The 21,286-nt window shown below is 45.5% G+C and overlaps 2 protein-coding genes across 3 annotated transcripts in view; both read right to left on the bottom strand.

Annotated features, from left to right (window-relative positions):
- LOC130297591 (oocyte zinc finger protein XlCOF22-like) overlaps positions 1 to 21,286 on the bottom strand; it is a 256,559-nt gene that overhangs the window by 175,609 nt on the left and 59,664 nt on the right. The window lies entirely within an intron of this gene.
- The window catches only part of LOC130297636 (oocyte zinc finger protein XlCOF6-like), a 37,382-nt gene continuing 27,158 nt past the window's right edge, over positions 11,063 to 21,286 (bottom strand). Inside the window, 2 exon segments of the mRNA XM_056550341.1 lie at positions 11,063 to 13,861; positions 13,864 to 14,997. Of these exon segments, the coding sequence (XP_056406316.1) occupies positions 13,650 to 13,861; positions 13,864 to 14,997 (1,346 nt within the window). The 3' untranslated portion in view covers positions 11,063 to 13,649.

Raw genomic sequence — 21,286 nt, 5'->3', positions numbered from 1 at the left:
TGGTCATGCATTTATACTGCACTCACGCTCATAGCATTTATACTGCACATATGGTCATGTATTATACTGCACATACGGTCATGCATTTATACTGCACATATGGTCATGCATTTATACTGCACTCACGCTCATAGCATTTATACTGCACATATGGTCATAGCATTTATACTGCACTCACGCTCATAGCATTTATACTGCACTCACGCTCATAGCATTTATACTGCACATACGGTCATGCATTATACTGCACATACGGTCATGCATTTATACTGCACATATGGTCATGCATTTATACTGCACTCACGCTCATAGCATTTATACTGCACATATGGTCATGTATTATACTGCACATACGGTCATGCATTTATACTGCACATATGGTCATGCATTTATACTGCACTCACGCTCATAGCATTTATACTGCACATATGGTCATACATTATACTGCACTCATGCTCATAGCATTTATACTGCACATATGGTCATGCATTATACTGCACTCATGTTCATAGTATTTATACGGCACATACGGTCATGCAGTTATCTTGCACTCGCGCTCATAGCATTTGTACTGCACATACGGTAATGCATTTATACTGCACTCATACTCATAGCATTTATACTGCACTCATGCTCATAGCATTCTTACTGCACATACGGTCAAGCATTATACTGCACATAAGCTCGCAGCCTTTTTCATTGCACGTACGCTTCCAATATTGATACTGCACCTAAGTCCATAGCAATTATATTGCACTTACGCTCACATTTATACTGCACTCACGCTCATAGCATTTATACTGCACATATGGTCATACATTATACTGCACTCATGCTCATAGCATTTATACTGCACATATGGTAATGCATTATACTGCACTCATGTTCATAGTATTTATACGGCACATACGGTCATGCAGTTATCTTGCACTCGCGCTCATAGCATTTGTACTGCACATACGGTAATGCATTTATACTGCACTCATACTCATAGCATTTATACTGCACTCATGCTCATAGCATTCTTACTGCACATACGTTCAAGCATTATACTACACATAAGCTCGCAGCCTTTTTCATTGCACGTACGCTTCCAATATTGATACTGCACCTAAGTCCATAGCAATTATATTGCACTTACGCTCACGTTTATACTGCATATACGCTCTTAGTTTCTATGCACTTACTCTCATAGCTATACTGCACATACACCCAAAGTATTTTATATTGTATGAGGGTATATAAACGTAATTTATATAAAACCAGTCCTCAAGGTACAATTTGAAAATAAGAAGGATATATGAAATAAGAGTTGGTCCAGTAAAAGTTAATATATGGTATTTATTAATTCCAACAATTAATTAAATAATATAGGACAACCTATTAAACCTCAGCAGGGCCCTTGCATGGGGTATAGGGGTCCAAAAAAGGTAAGAATGGTAAAATAGAAAAAAAGTAAAACAAATTATGTGGTGATAAAATTGTAAAGATATAATGTACTGTATATCGTAAAACAGTTATTGGCAGTCTCTGGTGTAAATCAACTTCATTAGTTTGAAGCGCTTGTTATAATTAAAAAAAAAGTGCCTGGGATGTTCAGCATTGGAGTGGAAGTATACTGTAGTAATAAGCTGGTGGATTGTCACAGTTCATTCATAAGTTTAGGATACAAATTTGCCGCAATGGTACAGTGTTACAATATTGACACAGTTCATGTGACAGTATATGGATGTTGTCACAGTTCAGTCGTCGGTGGATGATACAAAGTTGCCAAAGGACTGCGCTGCACTGAGGTATCGTACGGCTGTTTATAATAGGGTTCGGTGCACAGCACCACTCACCGGCTCCTAGGAAGAACAAGACAGGATAGGCTGGCACGGCTGGGCAGTCGGCACAGATGGATAAGTGCCTGTCCGGCAGTTGGGTGGCTGAGTCCTGGGCTGGCACGGCTGGCGTCCGGCCTGTTGAAGTAAATGTCCTGGACTCTGGTTTGCCGTTGGGTTTTTCGGAGCTGGTTGCGGGAGTGGTGATCTGTGGTGGCGTCCTCGTGTCTGAACGGAGCGCTATCTGCGCGCGTAAAGCGCTGGTCACCGTACAGAGGGCATCCAGCAGTTGCGAATGCCGGAATGGCAAGTTAGTTCTGATTAACGATATACAGTGTATTCTCAGATGGCTATACGCGTTTCAAGGCCTCGGGCCTTTTCTTCAGTAGCAATGGAGATGTGCTCTTAGCCTCTACACTGCACTCTCGCTCATTACTTTCATGCCACATGTACACCCATAGCATAACATTTATACTGCACGCACGCTCATAGCATTTATACTGCACACACGTGCGTAGCATTTTTCTGCTGGCACGCTCATGGCATTGTATTGCTTGCGCGTTCATGGTTTTCATACTGCACGCATGCTCATGGCATTAATACGGCATGTACGCTCATTGCTTTAGTATGGCAGGAACGCTCATAGCATTAATACTGAACGCACACTCATAGCCTTAATACTGCATGCACGCTCATAGTATTTATACCTCACACTCGCTCATAGTATTTATACCTCACGTACGGTCATAGTATTCATACCGCACGCACGTTCATAGTATTTATACCACACGCACGTTCATAGTATTTATACCGCACGCACGTTCATAGTATTTATACCGCACGCACGTTCTTAGTATTTATACCGTATGCACGTTCATAGTATTTATACCACATGCACGTTCATAGTATTCATACCGCACGCACATTCATAGTATTCATACCGCACGCACGTTCATAGTATTTATACTGCATGCACTTTCATAGTATTTATACCACACACTCGCTCATAGTATTTATACCTCACGTACGGTCATAGTATTCATACCGCACGCACGTTCATAGTATTTATACCGCACGCACGTTCATAGTATTTATACCGCACGCACATTCATAGTATTTATACCGTATGCACGTTCATAGTATTTATACCACATGCACGTTCATAGTATTCATACCGCACGCACGTTCATAGTATTTATACTGCATACACTTTCATAGTATTTATACCGCACGTACGTTCATAGTATTCATACCGCACACACTTTCATAGTATTTATACCGCACGCACTTTCATGGTATTTATACCACATGCACATTCATAGTATTTATACCGCACGCATGTTCATAGTATTTATACCGCATGCTCAAAGTATTTATACCACACGCACCCTCAAAGAATTACGGCATGTATGCTCATAGAATTCATACTGCACATTGCTCAGTATTTATACTCCATATGCTCATAGTTCAGTTATTGCATTTACACTTATAGCAGTCATTCTGCATATACGCTCATAGCATTGATACTGCTCGCACACTCTCAGCACTCATACTGCACGTACATTCATAGCATTTATACTGCACATTTTCTCATAGCGTTCTTGTTGCACTTAAGCCCATATCATTTATACTGCATGCACACTCGTAGCATTGTACTGTATCATAGTTTTATACGGTACATACACTTGTAGCATATTAATGCACATACGCTCAGTTCATACTGTACACATGTTCTTAGCATTTATATGGCACATAGCATTCTTACTGTACGCACACTCATAGCATTCGCAATGCATGTACGCACAGTGTTGTTATACTGCACATATGCTTTTAACCTCGATACTGCACAGAGACTCACAGCTTGTATATCACACATACGCCCACAGCATTTGTGCTGTTTTATGCGCATAAGGTGGTGCGATACATAAGTGCATAGTTTACACGGGTCATAGTCTCATATCGATGGCGCTGTTCATAGTGCATAGTATTTTCGTCGGGCTTACATCCAGAGCTTCCATACAGTACATATGTTCATAGCAGTCATTCTATTCATACCCTCATAACATTGGTCATATGCCAGTAGAATAGGGCACACATGGTCGTAGCATTTAGATTGTACACGCGCTTGCAAGGTTCATACGCTCATAGCATCTATTCTGTACATATGCTCGCTCGTAGCATTCATACTATACATACGTTTTGTTAGCATTTATACTGCACATGATTTCTTAGCATTCACATATAACATTGAGAAAAAATAAATAAATATATATATATATATAAAAATAATACTCAAAGCCTTACATAACTTAAATACATACTCAGAGGTTTGTCATACATGACAGAATACATGTCAAGCCTGCCACACCTGCAGGGGGAGGCACTGCGTAATTATTGTTTCTGACACGTCTTCAGAGCAAGAATATCATGACTCATAGACGGTAGTATACCCAATATGCCTGCCACGTCTGCAGGGGGATGCACGGCGTAATTATTATTTACACTTTCAGAGCATAACATTACGAACCATAGGCTGTAGTATACTATAGTTATGCCTCCCACGCCTGCAGGGGGATGCACTGCAATTGTTGTTACTGACACCTCTTCAGAGCAATAATATCACGACTCATATGCAGTAGCATACCTGTTACATCTGCCGTGTCTGCAGGGGGATGTACTGCGCAATCATTGCTACTGACACGTTTTCAGAGCAGTAATATCACATCCTATATACGGTAGAATACTGGTTATGCCTGCCAGGTCTGCAGGGAGATGCACTGCGTAGTTTGCTACTAACATGTTATCAGAGCAATAATAAGGCTCTTAGGTGGCAGTATTCCCGATGTGCCTGCCACGTCTGCAGGGGGATACACTGCGTATTTATTGTTACTGACTCCTCTTCAGAGTAATAATATCACAACTTATAGGCGGTAGTATACCTGTTATGCCTGCCACCTCTGCAGGGTAAAGCACTGCACAATTTTTGTTACTGACATGTCTTCAGAACAATAATATCACTTACAGGTGGTGGTAGGGAATCAAAGGATATTGTTTGGGTTTTTTGGTCCTTTATGGGCGGGGCCCTGCAAGAAGTTATGACTAACTAACATGTTAGTATCAGCAATCATACAGGTGCAGCTTTACCATTTACAGCCAATTGATCGGATGAGACACGAGCATTGGTACGCCCCGGCACCTCAAAGCGCGGGGGTTGTCATTACGTGGTTCCTGGTATTTGATAATCGTTTGGCCAATTTTGACTAAGCTCTGGTGTTCAGATAAGGTACGTGATAATTAGTTCTTGATTACTGCCAGGTTTTTTGGCCCTCTATAGGCTTGCCCACGGTCGTGGTTTTGGGCACACTGACCGCTGTAAGTACGTTATTGATTGTTATCTATATTCTATATTTCTATTATTGTGATTACTATTATAGTTGTTAGCATTACTATGTATTGATGTTGTTTATTAGTCAGGCAGCCTGTCCACGCTTGGAGCCCCGACCACAAAGATGTATTATAGTATTACAGTATATACATGTATTATAGTATATACTGCCCCCTGTGCTCCCCACCACAGGGGGCAGTATATACTACTAGTAACAGTCTATATCACTAGTAACAGTCACCCAAATAGAATGAGTACCATTAATAGCCACCCTCTGTTTCCTATCACTGAGCCAGTTACTTACTCATTTGCATACATTCTCCCCCAGCCCAATCCTTCTCATTTCATACACCAACCTTTTATGTGGCACGGTATCAAATGCTTTGGAAGAATCCAGATACACAACATCCAGCGATTGCCCCTGGTCCAGTCTGGTGCTCACCTCCTCATAGAAGCTGATCAGGTGACAGGACTGATCCCTTATAAACCCATGTGATATGAAGTCATACATTTATTTTTATCAAGATACTCCAAAATAGCATCTCTAGAAAGCCATCAAACAATTTACATACAACAGAGGTTAAACTAACAGGCCTATAATTCCCGGGGTCACCTTTTGACCCCTTTTTAAATACCGGAACCACATTTGCTATTTGCCAGTCCTGAGGCGAACTGTCCCTGTCACTATAGAGTCCTTGAATATTAGAAATAGGGGTCTCTCTCATACTTTACTTAACTCCCTTAGAACACGGGGCTGTACTTCTTCCTGGGTTAGACAGGTGATCTGTACTTCTTCCTGGGTTAGACAGCTTACCTGTACGTCTTTATGGGTTAGACAGGTGACCTGTACTGGGGAGTTTACCTTATCTCCCTGTATTTTACATTTACTTTTTCTCTATGAATACAGTGGAGAAGAATTTGTTTAATATATTTGCTTTTTCCTGATCCCCGTCTATAACTTCTTCCCAAGAGGCCAACACTTTCATTTTTAACCTTTTTGCTATTTATATAGTTAAACATTTTGGGGTTGGTTTTACCCTCTTTGGCAAGGAGTCTTTCTGTCTCTATTTTTGCGGCTTTTATCAGTTTTTTTTTACATATTATACATTTTTCTCTATATCTTTTTAATGCTTCTTCACTGCCGTCCTGATTTAGTAGTTTAAATGCTTTATTTTTGTCATTTATTGCCCCCTTAACGTTTTTATTCATCCATATTGGTTTCCTCCTATTCCTGACCCTTTTATTCCCATAAGGTATATACATCTTACAGTGAGAGTTTAAGATATTTTTAAAAGTCTCCCATTTAGTGTCAGTATTCTTGTTTTTGAGGACATTATCCCAATTTATATTATTAAGGGCTTCTCTGAATTGATCAAACTTTGCCTTCCTAAAGTTCATTGTTTTTGTGGCCCTCGAGAGATTCCCTTATTGCAGGACAAGTTATAATGTATTATATTATGATCACTATTTCCTAGGTGTCCTTCCACCTGTACATTAGTTACTCTGTCAGGTCTGTTGGTTAATATTAAGTCCAGTAGGGCGCCCACTTTGTTCGGGCCCTTCACCATTTGGGACAGATAGTTGTCTTTAGCTATAGTCAGAAACCTGTTTCCTTTATGAGATTCACAGGTCTCAGTCCCCCAGTTTATATCAGGATAGTTAAAGTTCCCCATTATGACCCCTCATTGGGCTTTGCTGCTTTGTTTATTTGCCTCAGTAAATGATCTTCTACCTCTTCCATTATATTTGGTGACTTATAGCTGATAATCCCATCAGAATTTTATTATTTTTATATCTGTATATTTCTACCCATAATGACTCCACATTATCGTTTCCCTCCCATATATCCTCCTGCAGTGCGGCCTTCAGACTTTACATAAAGGCAAACCCCTCCCCCTTTCTGTTTAGTCCGATCTTTCCTGAATAGACTATAACCCTGTATGTTGACAGCCCAGTCGTAGCTATCGTCCAACCAGGTCTCTGTTATACCCAATATGTCTTATTTTTCCTGAAACATTATAAACTCCTCCCTCCACTCCTATCCCTATTCTAACCCCTCCCTCCGCTCCACCCCTAAGTACATTAAGAAGTCCCAGCTCTCTATATACACTATATTCCCCTCTATGTTGTAGATTCCCCCCCCCCCATTCCCTAGTTGAAACACTCCTCCACCCTTCTGGACATCATCTCCCCGAGCACAGCGCCCCCTCCCCATTGAGGTAGAGCTTGCATCCGACAGAGAAGTCGGCCGCTGCCTCTCTGGTGTGGCTCATGGTACAGGTAATATTTCTGAAAATACTACCTTCGAGGTCCTCTCCTTAAGCTTACTGCCTCAGTCCCTGAAATCATTTTTAAGGACACTCCACCTACCTCTTACTTTGTCATTGGTGACAATGTGTACCATGACTGCTGGGTCTTCTCCAGCCCCTCCCAGCAACCGGTCAACCCGATCCGCAATGTGCCGAACTCGAGCGCCTGGAAGACAACACACTGTTCAGTGATCCCGGTCTTTGTGACAGATCGCCCTGTCTGTCACCCTAATAATAGAGTCCCCCACTACCAGCACCTGTCTGGCCTGCCCTGCGCTCCTTCTTCACTCCTTACTGGAGCAGACACCCCCTGGTGGTCAGAGGCAGTGACTTGTTGGAGTAGTTCTAGCTCTGAACTCATCCTCCTCATCTGCCAACCGGGCAATCATGTTGGGGTGTGCCAGTTCAGGACTAGCCTCCCTGACACTTTCAGTTTACCCCGTTTTCTAACTTTAACCCAGCTAGCTGCCTGACTGTCCTGCACCTCAATCCGACTATCTTCCCCCACCTCTACCACACAGATTGCCCGTTCAGTACCCAGCAGACTCCTCTCCAAGTTGTCCTCTGTGTACTGAGGGCAAGCAGGGCTCTGTACACTGAGGACAAGCAGGGCTCTGAACACTGAGGACAAGCAGGGCTCTGAACACTGAGGACAAGCAGGGCTCTGTACACTGAGGACAAGCAGGGTTCTGTACCCAGAGGATGTTGTAGAGGGTGTAATGAAGGGCAGATGTTATTAACCCTAGGGGCAGATGACATTAAACCCTTGTGTTCGTGATGCCAGGGCGTGGTTGTCCTCTACACCACCCAAGGTATGACCGCTGGTTCCTGGGCCAGGCGCGGGGCAAATAATCAATCCGAGAAGGTTACGGAGCAATGGCACTTTACTGAGGCAGACAGATATTAAAGTCTTTACAGCTCAGTTAGGGCCAAGGAGATGACCAGTGACTTTAGGAGACTTGCTGGCTCATTGGGACTTGTAGGACTGAATTATGCAATCCCACGCTGACTTTAGACTTGACAGACTTGACTATTCTGACTAGACTTCTCCCCTGTATTTGCTTACCAGGCTTTGACTTTCACCTGAAGGGGGTTCACAGATGATGGAATTGTGGGTGCTTGACTAGGCTTTGGTCTCCCTCAGGACACCAGACAACTTTCAGGTCTTGACTGTTCTGTAGCTCAGCAAGGTCTAAAATGAAACTAAACTATGTGGAGGTCAAGACCACAATAGTGGACCGTAACCCCAAGCATGGGCACCCCACTGCCATGACCTCAAAAGGGGATATGGGAGATACCTCTGAAAAGCGCCGCCAAAAAGACGAGCACCCCACTCCCAGGCCATAGCAATACAGTGCAAAAAAATATAAATAAATAAGAACCGTCAGTGACCAATAAATGCAGTAGTACAGTAATACAGTGAACCAAAGCATATAACATCATTATACAACAGAATCAAGAGGAAGGGGGATAGGGGGAGGAAGACCCCCGCAATCAAAGGGCAATCTAATTCCGGGCCAGGCCCAAGAGAAAAACAACATACGAGGAAGCCCAAGTCCCATCCGTCATCCTAGGGGGAGAGCCCGGGGGAGACCCCCCGAGGCACTGGGAGAAAGCGGCTTCCTCTGAGGACGCGAACAGCGGGACCGAACGTGCTGCCAAACAGGAGGCAGAGGAGGGGGAGGAGACATCAGATCCCAGTCCATCAGCTGAGGAGTCGGTAAGGTCAACATGGAGCAAAAGTCCTGGAGATCGGAGAAGGTGCGTAGAACCGCAGAATGGCCATCCTTACGAGCATGTAACCCAAATGGACAGGACCATTTATAGGGAATCTGATGTAAGCGAAGAACAGCCAGGAGAGGTTTAAGCAGTCATCTCTTCCGGAGGGTCAGCCAAGATAAGTCTTGATAAAACTGGATAGGAGCTCCGTCAAAATTCCGCAAAGAGCGGGCCTTTGCCATAATAGCCTCTTTAACTTGGAAATCGTGCACTCAGCAAATGACATCCCGCGGCGTTCCCGAAGCTGACTTGGGATGGAGAGCTCTATGGGCCCTGTCAAGCTTAATCCTGTGGGAAGATGTTTCTCCAAGTATCAGATTGAAGATGGCTTCCAGGTTAACAAAAAGGTCCTCAAACCCCCGAACCCTGATATTATTATGCCTCCCACGGTTATCGAGGTCTTCAACAGGAGCATTAAGATCGCAGAGAAAGTCCCTTTGAGAGGCAATGGTGGAATGAAGCTGGGCAATATATCCTCTGGTATCGTCATGGGCATCCTCCAGGACATCCACCCGATCTGAGACATGTTGAAGATCTCGACGCATTTCAGCAATCTCCGCCCGGCAAGCCTCCTTCACCTCAGTGATTAAAGAGCGGAAGTTAGGAATTTGGGAAATAAGCTGGCTCAGATCAGGAAAAGCTGAGCCGGAGGGAGCTAAGCCTGAGCAGGGCACATCCTCAACAGAAAGGGCATCCAACGAGTTGGAGACTGCTGTTTGAGCTGCAGGCCTCCCAGCACCAGAGGGAGGGCGAGGAGCCTCTTGCAGGTACAGAACAGACGCCCCCAGGAGACGACATGTTTCTAGGCCTGCGCCACTGTGGCAGAGGTGAGGGTGGCGTGTAGCAGGCAGCAAGAGGGTCCAAGGATGCAGGACTTGTCCTTATGTTGCTTGTGGGAGTAGGCCTGTAGTATGGGTGCAGCTCAGGAGAGAGGAATCCAGCGCCCCTATTCAGTGGCACAGGGGAGGGGGAGCCCAAGCAGTGGAGAGCAGCTGAAGAAGGGTGAAGGGAGGAAGAAAAGGGAAAGAAGTCCTGCAGCAGGGGTTTCGCTTGTGGCAGCTCAGCAGTTACAGGAGCAGGGGACAGAGAGGCAGCCGAGACAGGCAGGGTGCCCGGCCAGAGACTCACCACAGGAGCCAGAGGAGAAGCGTCCCCAGATGCAGCTGCAGCAGGGCCCAGCTCCAGTGCGCACGCAGCGGCTGAGCACAGGGACGGAGGAAGTGACGTGCCCGTCACAGAGGGAGCTGCAGAGGCAGGCGGCAGAAGGTACGGCAGGCTCACTGGAGGGTCCGTCACCAGTGGGCAGAAGGCAGGAGGGTCTCCGGTCCTGAGGGCAGGACAGCTGCCTGAGCGGAACCGCATCCCCTGCGCGGGCCCAGCAATGGTGGCCTGGGAGCGGGGAGTAGAGGCCTGAGGTGCCTGTAGAAACCCCCTGATGTCCCCCAAAGCAGGAGAGGCGGGCCGGTGCGGGAGGGTTCTTAGCCCGTCGGGAAGGTGCAGGGTCACTGAGGTGCCTATATAGCTATGTCACGGCCAGTAGAGTAGGAGCTGACTTAGTGTGCGGCCATCTCGGTCAGCGTCCAGACCACGCCCCCCAGACCAAAACATTCTTAAGAATTAATAACTCTGGGATGCTTTTACTTATGAATTTGATTTTTTTCGTGACATATTCTACTTTAACATAGTGGTAAATTTTCGTCGATACTTGCATAATTTCTTGGTGAATAATTCCAAAATTTCATGAAAAATTAAATATGTAGCTTTTTCTAACTTTAAAGCTCTCTGCTTGTAAAGAAAATAGACATTCCAAATAAACTTTATATTGATTCACAAACAATATGTCTACTTTATGTTGGCATCATAAAGTTGACATGTTTTTACTTTTGGAAGACATCAGAGGGCTTCAAACTTCAGCATCAAATTTTTTACGAAATAAAAAAATAACAGAATTTTTCAGGGACCAGTTCAGTTTTGAAGTGGATTTGAAGGCCCTTCCTATTAAATATACCCCACAAATTACCCCATTATAAAAACTGCACCCCTCAAAGTATTCAAAAGGACATTCAGTAAGTGTGTTAATCCTTTAGGTGTTTCACAGGAATAGCAGCAAAGTGAAGGAGAAAATTCTAAATCTTCATTTTTTACACTGGCATGTTCTTGTAGACCCAGTCTTTGAATTTTTATAAGGGGTAAAAGGAAAAAAAAAGCCCCCCAAAATATGTAACCCAATTTCTCTCGATTAAGGAAATACCTCATATGTGAAGAAGTATATTAGAAAAACGATTGTTTTGCCAAGATGTACAACATATAAGAAGTTTTTATATCCGACAGTGCCCATTTAAAACACAAGGCAGTAATTCAGAGAAGCAAAGCAGACATGTGCCCCAATGCTTTAAAAATATGCACATAAATGTAATGGTCGCCCAGTACAAAAATAAGATAAACAAAAAAAATAAAATAAAAATTTGGAATATCATTGATTTGCCCTTCGGATTACATTACAATAAGCATTTTGTCCAAACTCGCACAGGGGGGGCCTTTTGAAATTCAAAACGAAAAACTGCTGCTCCTTCATTATCTGTCCCAAAAAGGTATGAAAGGTATATCTCTAAAAAATACTGTACAAAAATGGAATTGTACCTGTCTGGTCAGGGCTGTAGAACATTTGCATGTTTGGTACATGTAAAAAAAAAGAAAAACATTGCCACAAAATAAATACATATGAAGCCACATGCGACTACGGTCACTTACCACCTATCTGTTACACATTATTTTACTGCTGCTGCTCCTTGACTCTGCATTCCTCCGCAGCAATCCGATCTGAGGAAGGGCATAATTGACCGAAACATCACATTGTTTTTGGATTGCTTTAATTAAACAAATTTCCGTATTCATCGCAAGTGGTGTGCTACGTTCAGTGGCGTACCAAGGGTGCTACTCTCAAGGGGGGTGCCAGGGGCGGACTGACCCGCCGCCGCAACTACTGAGGATCTGGGATCCCCAGCAGACAGCGCTACATTCTCCTGTATGCGCGATACACGCACATACAGGAGAAGGCGTCCCCTCTTTGTGAGCTGCATCTGCAGCTACACAGAGGAGACGTGACCTCCGCCCCCACGCAGTACAGGCGCTGGTGACGTCACTCATCGGCGCCTGTACTGTGGAGGGGAGAAGACGTGGGCCCTGCAGCTGAGGAGATCGCTGCATGGGATATCGGGTGAGCATCCTTTTTTTAATTTTTTTTTTAACCCTGCCTATACCTACAGGGAAGGGGGGGTGCTCTGCATATACCTATGGGAAAGGGAGGGAGAGGGGGGTGCTCTGCATATACCTATGGGAAAGGGAGGGAGAGGGGGGTGCTCTGCATATACCTATGGGAAAGGGAGGGAGAGGGGTGGTGCTCTGCATATAAAGTGTAAAAAAGTGTAAAAAAAATAAATAAATAAACATATGTGGTATCGCCGCGTGCGTAAATGTCCGAACTATAAAAATATATCATTAATTAAACCGCACGGTCAATGGCGTAGGCGCACAAAAATTCCAAAGTCAAAAAAAGCGCATTTTTGGTCAAAAAGTCAGATCAAAACAAAAATCATACCAATAATTTTTCTTCGATTTTGTCGCACAATGATTTTTTTTCCCGTTTCGCCGTGCATTTTTGGGTAAAATGACAAATGTCACTGCAAAGTAGAATTGGCGATTAGGTGGAAAATTGAAAGGGTTATGATTTTTAAAAGGTAAGAAGGAAAAAACGAAAGTGCAAAACTGAAAAACCCTGAGTCCTTAAGGGGTAAGGGGTGGTACGTGTGTGTGTGTGGGGGGGGGGGGCGATTTCCTATTTATTTACAACTAACATCTGACCACAGCGTTTTTGCAATGAAAAAAACACAGTGCAGCAGAAGTGGAGATTTTCAGCCGGGGCCAACAATTGTCTATAAATGTTCCCCAACACCTATAGGACTTTTTATAATGTGTAAAGTTCTTCCATCAGAATAATGTCCTAGAAGCCAGAAGATAGAAGTGATTTTGTGTCTCTAATCTGGTCATGTCCTGGAATTCTTCATCACTGGAATAAGTCCCTTCTCTCTGAGGTGTTTGGGTCTCCAGTAGCAGCTCCCCATGGATTATGCCTGTTGGGTCTTCTCCATGAGGAGCAGTGAATATCACAACCATATATCACACTCTTTTCCTACCATGTAAACTATAGTGATGACATCGCTGGATCGGTGACTACGTTCTAAAAGAAAACTTTTATTAACAATTGGGAACAAGTTTGGAGATGCAGTATATGATATATGTATAAATCATTTATTGCTCTCTATTGGTTTCTCTCCTGTGTGAATTCTTAGATGTTCAAAAAGATATTAATTTAGAGTAAAACATTTCCCACCTTCTGAACATGAAAATGGCCTCTCCCGTGTGAGTTCTTTGATGTTGACTAAGATATGATTTGTCAGTAAAACATTTCCCACATTCTGAACATGAAAATGGTTTCTCTCCTGTGTGAGTTCTTTGATGTGTAACAAGACTTGAATGCTGTGTAAAATATTTACCACATTCTACTCATAAAAAGGCTTCTCTCCTGTGTGAATTCTTGTATGTCTGATAAGTATCGTTTTGTGAGCAAAACATCTCCCACACTCTGGACATGAAAATGGCTTCTCTCCTGTGTGAATTCTTTGATGTTTAACAAGATGTGATTTCTGAGTAAAACATTTCCCACATTCTGGACATGAAAATGGCTTCTCTCCTGTGTGAATTCTTTGATGTTTAACAAGATGTGATTTGTGAATAAAACATTTCCCACATTCTGCACATGAAAATGGCTTCTCTCCTGTGTGAATTTGTTGATGATTCACAAGAGCTGATTTCTCGGTAAAACGTTTTCCACATTCTGGACATAAAAATGGCCTCTCTCCTGTGTGAATTCTTTGATGTTTAACAAGAAGTGATTTGCGATTAAAACATCTGCCACATTCTGCACATGAAAATAGCTTCTCTCCTGTATGAATTTGTTCATGATCAGCAAGAGATGATTTCTTGGTAAAACATTTCCCACATTCTGCACATGAAAATGGCTTCTCTCCTGTGTGAGTTCTATGATGTTTAACAAGATCTGATTTGTGACTAAAACATCTCCCACATTCTGAACATGAAAATGACTTTTCTCCTGTGTGAATTCTTTGATGTTTAACAAGATGTGATTTCTCAGAAAAACATTTCACACATTCTAGACATGAAAATGGCTTCTCTCCTGTGTGAGTTCTTTGATGCCTAACAAGATGTTCTTTCTCAGTAAAACATTTCCCACATTCTGGACATGAAAATGGCTTCTCTCCTGTGTGAGTTCTTTGATGCCTAAAAAGATGTGCTTTCTCAGTAAAACATTTCCCACATTCTGGACATGAAAATGGCTTCTCTCCTGTGTGAATTCTTTGATGATCAGCAAGAGATGATTTCCGAGTAAAACATTTCCCACATTCCGGACATGAAAATTGCTTTTCCTTATTTTGTTTAACAGACTGAGATGAATCTTTAGGTCGGACTTGTATAACAGGATGAGATGAGAGATCTTGGCTGTGAAGGGCTGAGGGTGTATCTGGGATAATGGAATGTTCTTCATATGTATCTTGTGTGATATCATTATCTGCTTTATAATCTGGAGATATAAGATTCTCCTCTGATCTCCTGGTACAGTCATCTGCCAAGGATAAAACTGATTATATATTTGATATATTTTACATCTACAGGGTCATATGAGGGTTTGTCTTTTGCTGGACCAATTGCACTTTGTAATTACACAATCTGTAATTTGATTTTCCGCACACTTTGATACAAAATCAGTTTTTTTATGGGTAGGAATGGGAGTGAAATAACATTTTATTATGGGAGGGGTTTATTTATATTTTCAAAAACTTACAAAATATCATAAGTCACATGGTTTCCAGAGGGTGCGGCTATGTTGCAGGGGGGAGTAAATAGCAGGGTAAACTACTGAACTCCTGCTATCCACCCTCATCTTGCACCATAACCACTAACACCCCTCCTTCCCCTAAGATCATGTGACTTATAACATATTGTCTCTGGCCAAATGGAATGCTGGGAAAGGTCAGAGACAACAGTAAAATAATAATAGAGGCAAATTACACAGGATTATAACTCTCAAAGGTTTAAGGAAAGTACCCCTGGAATACCCCTTTGAAGAAGCACTGAGGGATTGCATTTTTACTTATATAGTGCAGCATAGGCTATAAGAGAATAATATATAGGTTCCTGTGTATGCCTTGTGCTCAGGCCTGTCGCTACAGGACAGGCAAACCAAGCAATTGCTTGGGGCCCGAGCTGGCTGGGGGCCCCCCGAGCACCGCCAGTGCTTGCCCGTCCTGTAGCGATTAACAATCCTGCTCTTGGAGTTTGTGCTCCGGGCCCCAGGCACCCAAACAAGAGGGCCCCCGAATGTGTGAAATGTTTTTTAAATAAACTAATTTGCAGCTTTGGAGTTCTTCTCACCTCACCACAATCACGCTCCCCCCACCCCCGCTGCACTTGGTATCTTCCCTCAGCCCGGACTCTTCTCTCAGCCTTTAGCATCTGAGCAGCAGGAGGAGGGAGGAGAGAGCTGTGAGGAAAGGAGACCGCAGAGGCTGTACAACATGGGGCCTGACTAACGTAGGTGTCCCGGAATGTATTTGTGTATAAGCATGTGTGTGTGGATATATATGTGTATAAGCATGTGTGTGTGGATATATATGTTGTTACGCCGAGCGCTCCGGGTCCCCGCTCCTCCCCGGAGCGCTCGCTACACTTCCCTCACTGCAGCGCCCCGGTCGGTTCCACGGACCCGGGGCGCTGCGTTACTACCTCCGGCCGGGATGCGATTCGCGATGCGGGTAGCGCCCGCTCGCGATGCGCACCCCGGCTCCCGTACCTTACTCGCTCCCCGTCAGTTCTGTCCCGGCGCGCGCGGCCCCGCTCCCTAGGGCGCGCGCGCGCCGGGTCTTTGCGATTTAAAGGGCCACTGCACCGCTGATTGGTGCAGTGGTTCCAATTAGTGTTTACACCTGTGCACTTCCCTATATCACCTCACTTCCCCTTCACTCCCTCGCCGGATCTTGTTGCCCTAGTGCCAGTGAAAGCGTTCCTTGTGTGTTCCTTGCCTGTGATTCCAGACCTTCTGCCGTTGCCCCTGACTACGATCCTTGCTGCCTGCCCCGACCTTCTGCTACGTCCGACCTTGCTTCTGTCTACTCCCTTGTACCGCGCCTATCTTCAGCAGCCAGAGAGGTTGAGCCGTTGCTAGGGGATACGACCTGGTCACTACCGCCGCAGCAAGACCATCCCGCTTTGCGGCGGGCTCTGGTGAAAACCAGTAGTGACTTAGAACCGATCCTCTAGCACGGTCCACGCCAATCCCTCTCTGGCACAGAGGATCCACTACCTGCCAGCCGGCATCGTGACAGTAGATCCGGCCATGGATCCCGCTGAAGTTCCTCTGCCAGTTGTCGCTGACCTCACCACGGTGGTCGCCCAGCAGTCACAACAGATTGCGCAACAAGGCCAACAGCTGTCTCAACTGACTGTTATGCTACAACAGTTACTACCACAGCTCCAGCAATCATCTCCTCCGCCAGCTCCTGTACCTCCTCCGCAGCGAGTGGCCGCTTCTGGAATACGACTATCCTTGCCGGATAAATTTGATGGGGACTCTAAGTTTTGCCGTGGCTTTCTTTCCCAATGTTCATTACACTTGGAGATGATGTCGGACCAGTTCCCCACTGAAAGGTCTAAGGTGGCTTTCGTAGTCAGCCTGCTGTCTGGAAAAGCCCTGGCTTGGGCCACACCGCTCTGGGACCGCAATGACCCCGTCACTGCCTCTGTACACTCCTTCTTCTCGGAAATTCGAAGTGTCTTTGAGGAACCTGCCCGAGCCTCTTCTGCTGAGACTGCCCTGTTGAACCTGGTCCAGGGTAATTCTTCCGTTGGCGAGTATGCCGTACAGTTCCGTACCCTTGCTTCAGAATTATCCTGGAATAATGAGGCACTCTGCGCGACCTTTAAAAAAGGCCTATCCAGCAACATTAAAGATGTTCTGGCCGCACGAGAAATCCCTGCTAACCTACATGAACTCATCCATCTTGCCACTCGCATTGACATGCGTTTTTCCGAACGGCGTCAGGAGCTCCGCCAGGATATGGACTCTGTTCGCACGAGGCGTTTCTTCTCCCCGGCTCCTCTCTCCTCTGGTCCCCTGCAATCTGTTCCTGTGCCTCCCGCCGTGGAGGCTATGCAGGTCGACCGGTCTCGCCTGACACCCCAAGAGAGGACACGACGCCGCATGGAGAATCTCTGCCTGTACTGTGCTAGTACCGAACACTTCCTGAAGGATTGTCCTATCCGTCCTCCCCGCCTGGAAAGACGTCCGCTGACTCCGTACAAAGGTGAGACAGTCCTTGATGTCTACTCTGCTTCTCCACGTCTTACTGTGCCTGTGCGGATGTCTGCCTCTGCCTTCTCCTTCTCTGCTGTGGCCTTCTTGGACTCTGGATCTGCAGGAAATTTCATCTTAGCCTCCCTCGTCAACAGGTTCAACATCCCGGTGACCAGTCTCGCCAGACCCCTCTACATCAATTGTGTAAACAATGAAAGATTGGACTGTACTATACGTTTCCGCACGGAGCCCCTTCTAATGTGCATCGGATCTCATCACGAGAGGATTGAACTGTTGGTTCTCCCCAATTGCACTTCTGAAATCCTTCTTGGACTTCCCTGGCTTCAACTCCATTCCCCAATCCTGGATTGGTCCACTGGGGAGATCAAGAGTTGGGGTCCCTCTTGTTCCAAGGACTGCTTAAAACCGGTTCCCAGTAAACCTTGCCGTGTCCCTGTGCTTCCTCATGTAACCGGTCTCCCTAAGGCCTATATGGACTTTGCGGACGTTTTTTGCAAAAAACAAGCTGAGACTCTACCTCCTCACAGGCCTTATGATTGTCCCATTGACCTCCTCCCGGGCACTACTCCACCCCGGGGCAGAATCTATCCTCTGTCCGTCCCAGAGACTCTTGCCATGTCTGAATACGTCCAAGAAAATTTAAAAAAGGGCTTTATCCGTAAATCCTCCTCTCCTGCCGGAGCCGGATTTTTCTTTGTGTCCAAAAAAGATGGCTCTCTACGTCCTTGCATTGACTACCGCGGTCTTAATAAAATCACGGTTAAGAACCGCTACCCCCTACCCCTCATCTCTGAACTCTTTGATCGTCTCCAAGGTGCCCATATTTTTACCAAACTGGACTTAAGAGGTGCTTATAATCTCATCCGCATCAGAGAGGGGGATGAATGGAAAACGGCATTTAACACCAGAGATGGACACTTTGAGTATCTGGTCATGCCCTTTGGTCTATGCAACGCCCCTGCCGTCTTCCAAGACTTTGTTAATGAAATTTTTCGTGATCTACTATACTCCTGTGTTGTTGTATATCTGGACGATATCCTGATTTTTTCTGCCAATCTTGAAGAACACCGCCAGCATGTCCGTATGGTTCTTCAGAGACTTCGTGATAATCAACTCTATGCCAAAATAGAGAAATGTCTGTTTGAATGCCAATCTCTTCCTTTTCTAGGATACTTGGTCTCTGGCCAGGGACTACAAATGGACCCAGATAAACTCTCTGCCGTCTTAGATTGGCCACGCCCCTCCGGACTCCGTGCCATTCAACGTTTTTTGGGGTTCGCCAATTATTACAGGCAATTTATTCCACATTTTTCTACCATTGTGGCTCCTATTGTGGCTTTAACAAAAAAAAATGCCGATCCCAAGTCTTGGCCTCCTCAAGCGGAAGACGCCTTTAAACGACTCAAGTCTGCCTTTTCTTCGGCTCCCGTGCTCTCCAGACCTGACCCATCTAAACCCTTCCTATTGGAGGTTGATGCCTCCTCAGTGGGAGCTGGAGCTGTCCTTCTACAAAAAAACTCTTCCGGGCATGCTGTTACTTGTGGTTTTTTTTCCAGGACCTTCTCTCCGGCGGAGAGGAACTACTCCATCGGGGATCGAGAGCTTCTAGCCATTAAATTAGCACTTGAGGAATGGAGGCATCTGCTGGAGGGATCAAGATTTCCAGTTATTATTTACACCGATCACAAGAACCTCTCCTACCTCCAGTCTGCCCAACGGCTGAATCCTCGTCAGGCCAGGTGGTCTCTGTTCTTTGCCCGATTTAATTTTGAAATTCACTTTCGGCCTGCTGATAAAAACATTAGGGCCGATGCTCTCTCTCGTTCCTCAGATGCCTCTGAAATTGAACTCTCTCCTCAACACATCATTCCTCCTGACTGCCTGATTTCCACTTCTCCAGCCTCCATCAGGCAAACTCCTCCAGGAAAGACCTTTGTTTCTCCACGCCAACGCCTTGGGATCCTCAAATGGGGTCACTCCTCCCATCTCGCAGGTCATGCGGGCATCAAGAAATCTGTGCAACTCATCTCTCGCTTCTATTGGTGGCCGACTCTAGAGACTGATGTGGTGGACTTTGTGCGAGCCTGCACTATCTGTGCCCGGGATAAGACTCCTCGCCAGAAGCCCGCTGGTTTTCTTCATCCTCTACCTGTCCCCGAACAACCTTGGTCTCTGATTGGTATGGATTTTATTACTGACTTACCCCCATCCCATGGCAACACTGTTATTTGGGTGGTCGTTGATCGATTCTCCAAAATGGCACATTTCATCCCTCTTCCTGGTCTTCCTTCAGCGCCTCAGTTGGCTAAACAATTTTTTGTACACATTTTTCGTCTTCACGGGTTGCCTACACAGATCGTCTCGGATAGAGGCGTCCAATTTGTGTCTAAATTCTGGAGGGCTCTCTGTAAACAACTCAAGATTAAATTAAATTTTTCTTCTGCATACCATCCTCAATCCAATGGACAAGTAGAGAGAATTAACCAGATCTTGGGTGACTATTTACGACATTTTGTTTCCTCCCGCCAGGATGACTGGGCAGATCTTCTACCTTGGGCCGAATTCTCGTATAATTTCAGAATCTCTGAATCTTCCTCCAAATCTCCGTTTTTCGTGGTGTACGGCCGTCACCCTCTTCCCCCCCTCCCTACCCCCTTGCCCTCTGGTCTGCCCGCTGTGGATGAAATTTCTCGTGATCTTTCCACCATATGGAAAGAGACCCAAAATTCTCTCTTACAGGCTTCTTCTCGCATGAAGAGATTCGCAGATAAGAAAAGAAGAGCTCCTCCCATTTTTTCCCCTGGAGACAAGGTATGGCTCTCCGCTAAATATGTCCGTTTCCGTGTCCCGAGCTATAAGTTGGGACCACGCTATCTTGGTCCTTTTAAAGTTTTGTGTCAAATTAATCCTGTCTCTTACAAACTTCTTCTTCCTCCTTCTCTTCGTATCCCTAATGCCTTTCACGTCTCTCTTCTTAAACCTCTCATCCTCAACCGTTTTTCTCCTAAATCTGTTCCTCCCACTCCTGTTTCCGGCTCCTCGGACATCTTCTCTGTCAAAGAGATTTTGGCCTCTAAAAAGGTCAGGGGAAGAACTTTTTTTTTAGTGGATTGGGAGGGTTGTGGTCCAGAAGAGAGGTCCTGGGAACCTGAGGACAATATCCTGGACAAAAGTCTGATCCTCAGGTTCTCAGGCCCCAAGAAGAGGGGGAGACCCAAGGGGGGGGGTACTGTTACGCCGAGCGCTCCGGGTCCCCGCTCCTCCCCGGAGCGCTCGCTACACTTCCCTCACTGCAGCGCCCCGGTCGGTTCCACGGACCCGGGGCGCTGCGTTACTACCTCCGGCCGGGATGCGATTCGCGATGCGGGTAGCGCCCGCTCGCGATGCGCACCCCGGCTCCCGTACCTTACTCGCTCCCCGTCAGTTCTGTCCCGGCGCGCGCGGCCCCGCTCCCTAGGGCGCGCGCGCGCCGGGTCTTTGCGATTTAAAGGGCCACTGCACCGCTGATTGGTGCAGTGGTTCCAATTAGTGTTTACACCTG

This window comes from Hyla sarda, chromosome 1, assembly GCF_029499605.1.
Source record: "Hyla sarda isolate aHylSar1 chromosome 1, aHylSar1.hap1, whole genome shotgun sequence".
Classification (NCBI taxonomy): Eukaryota; Metazoa; Chordata; class Amphibia; order Anura; family Hylidae; genus Hyla; species Hyla sarda.
This window is presented reverse-complemented; position numbering and strand designations above follow the sequence as displayed.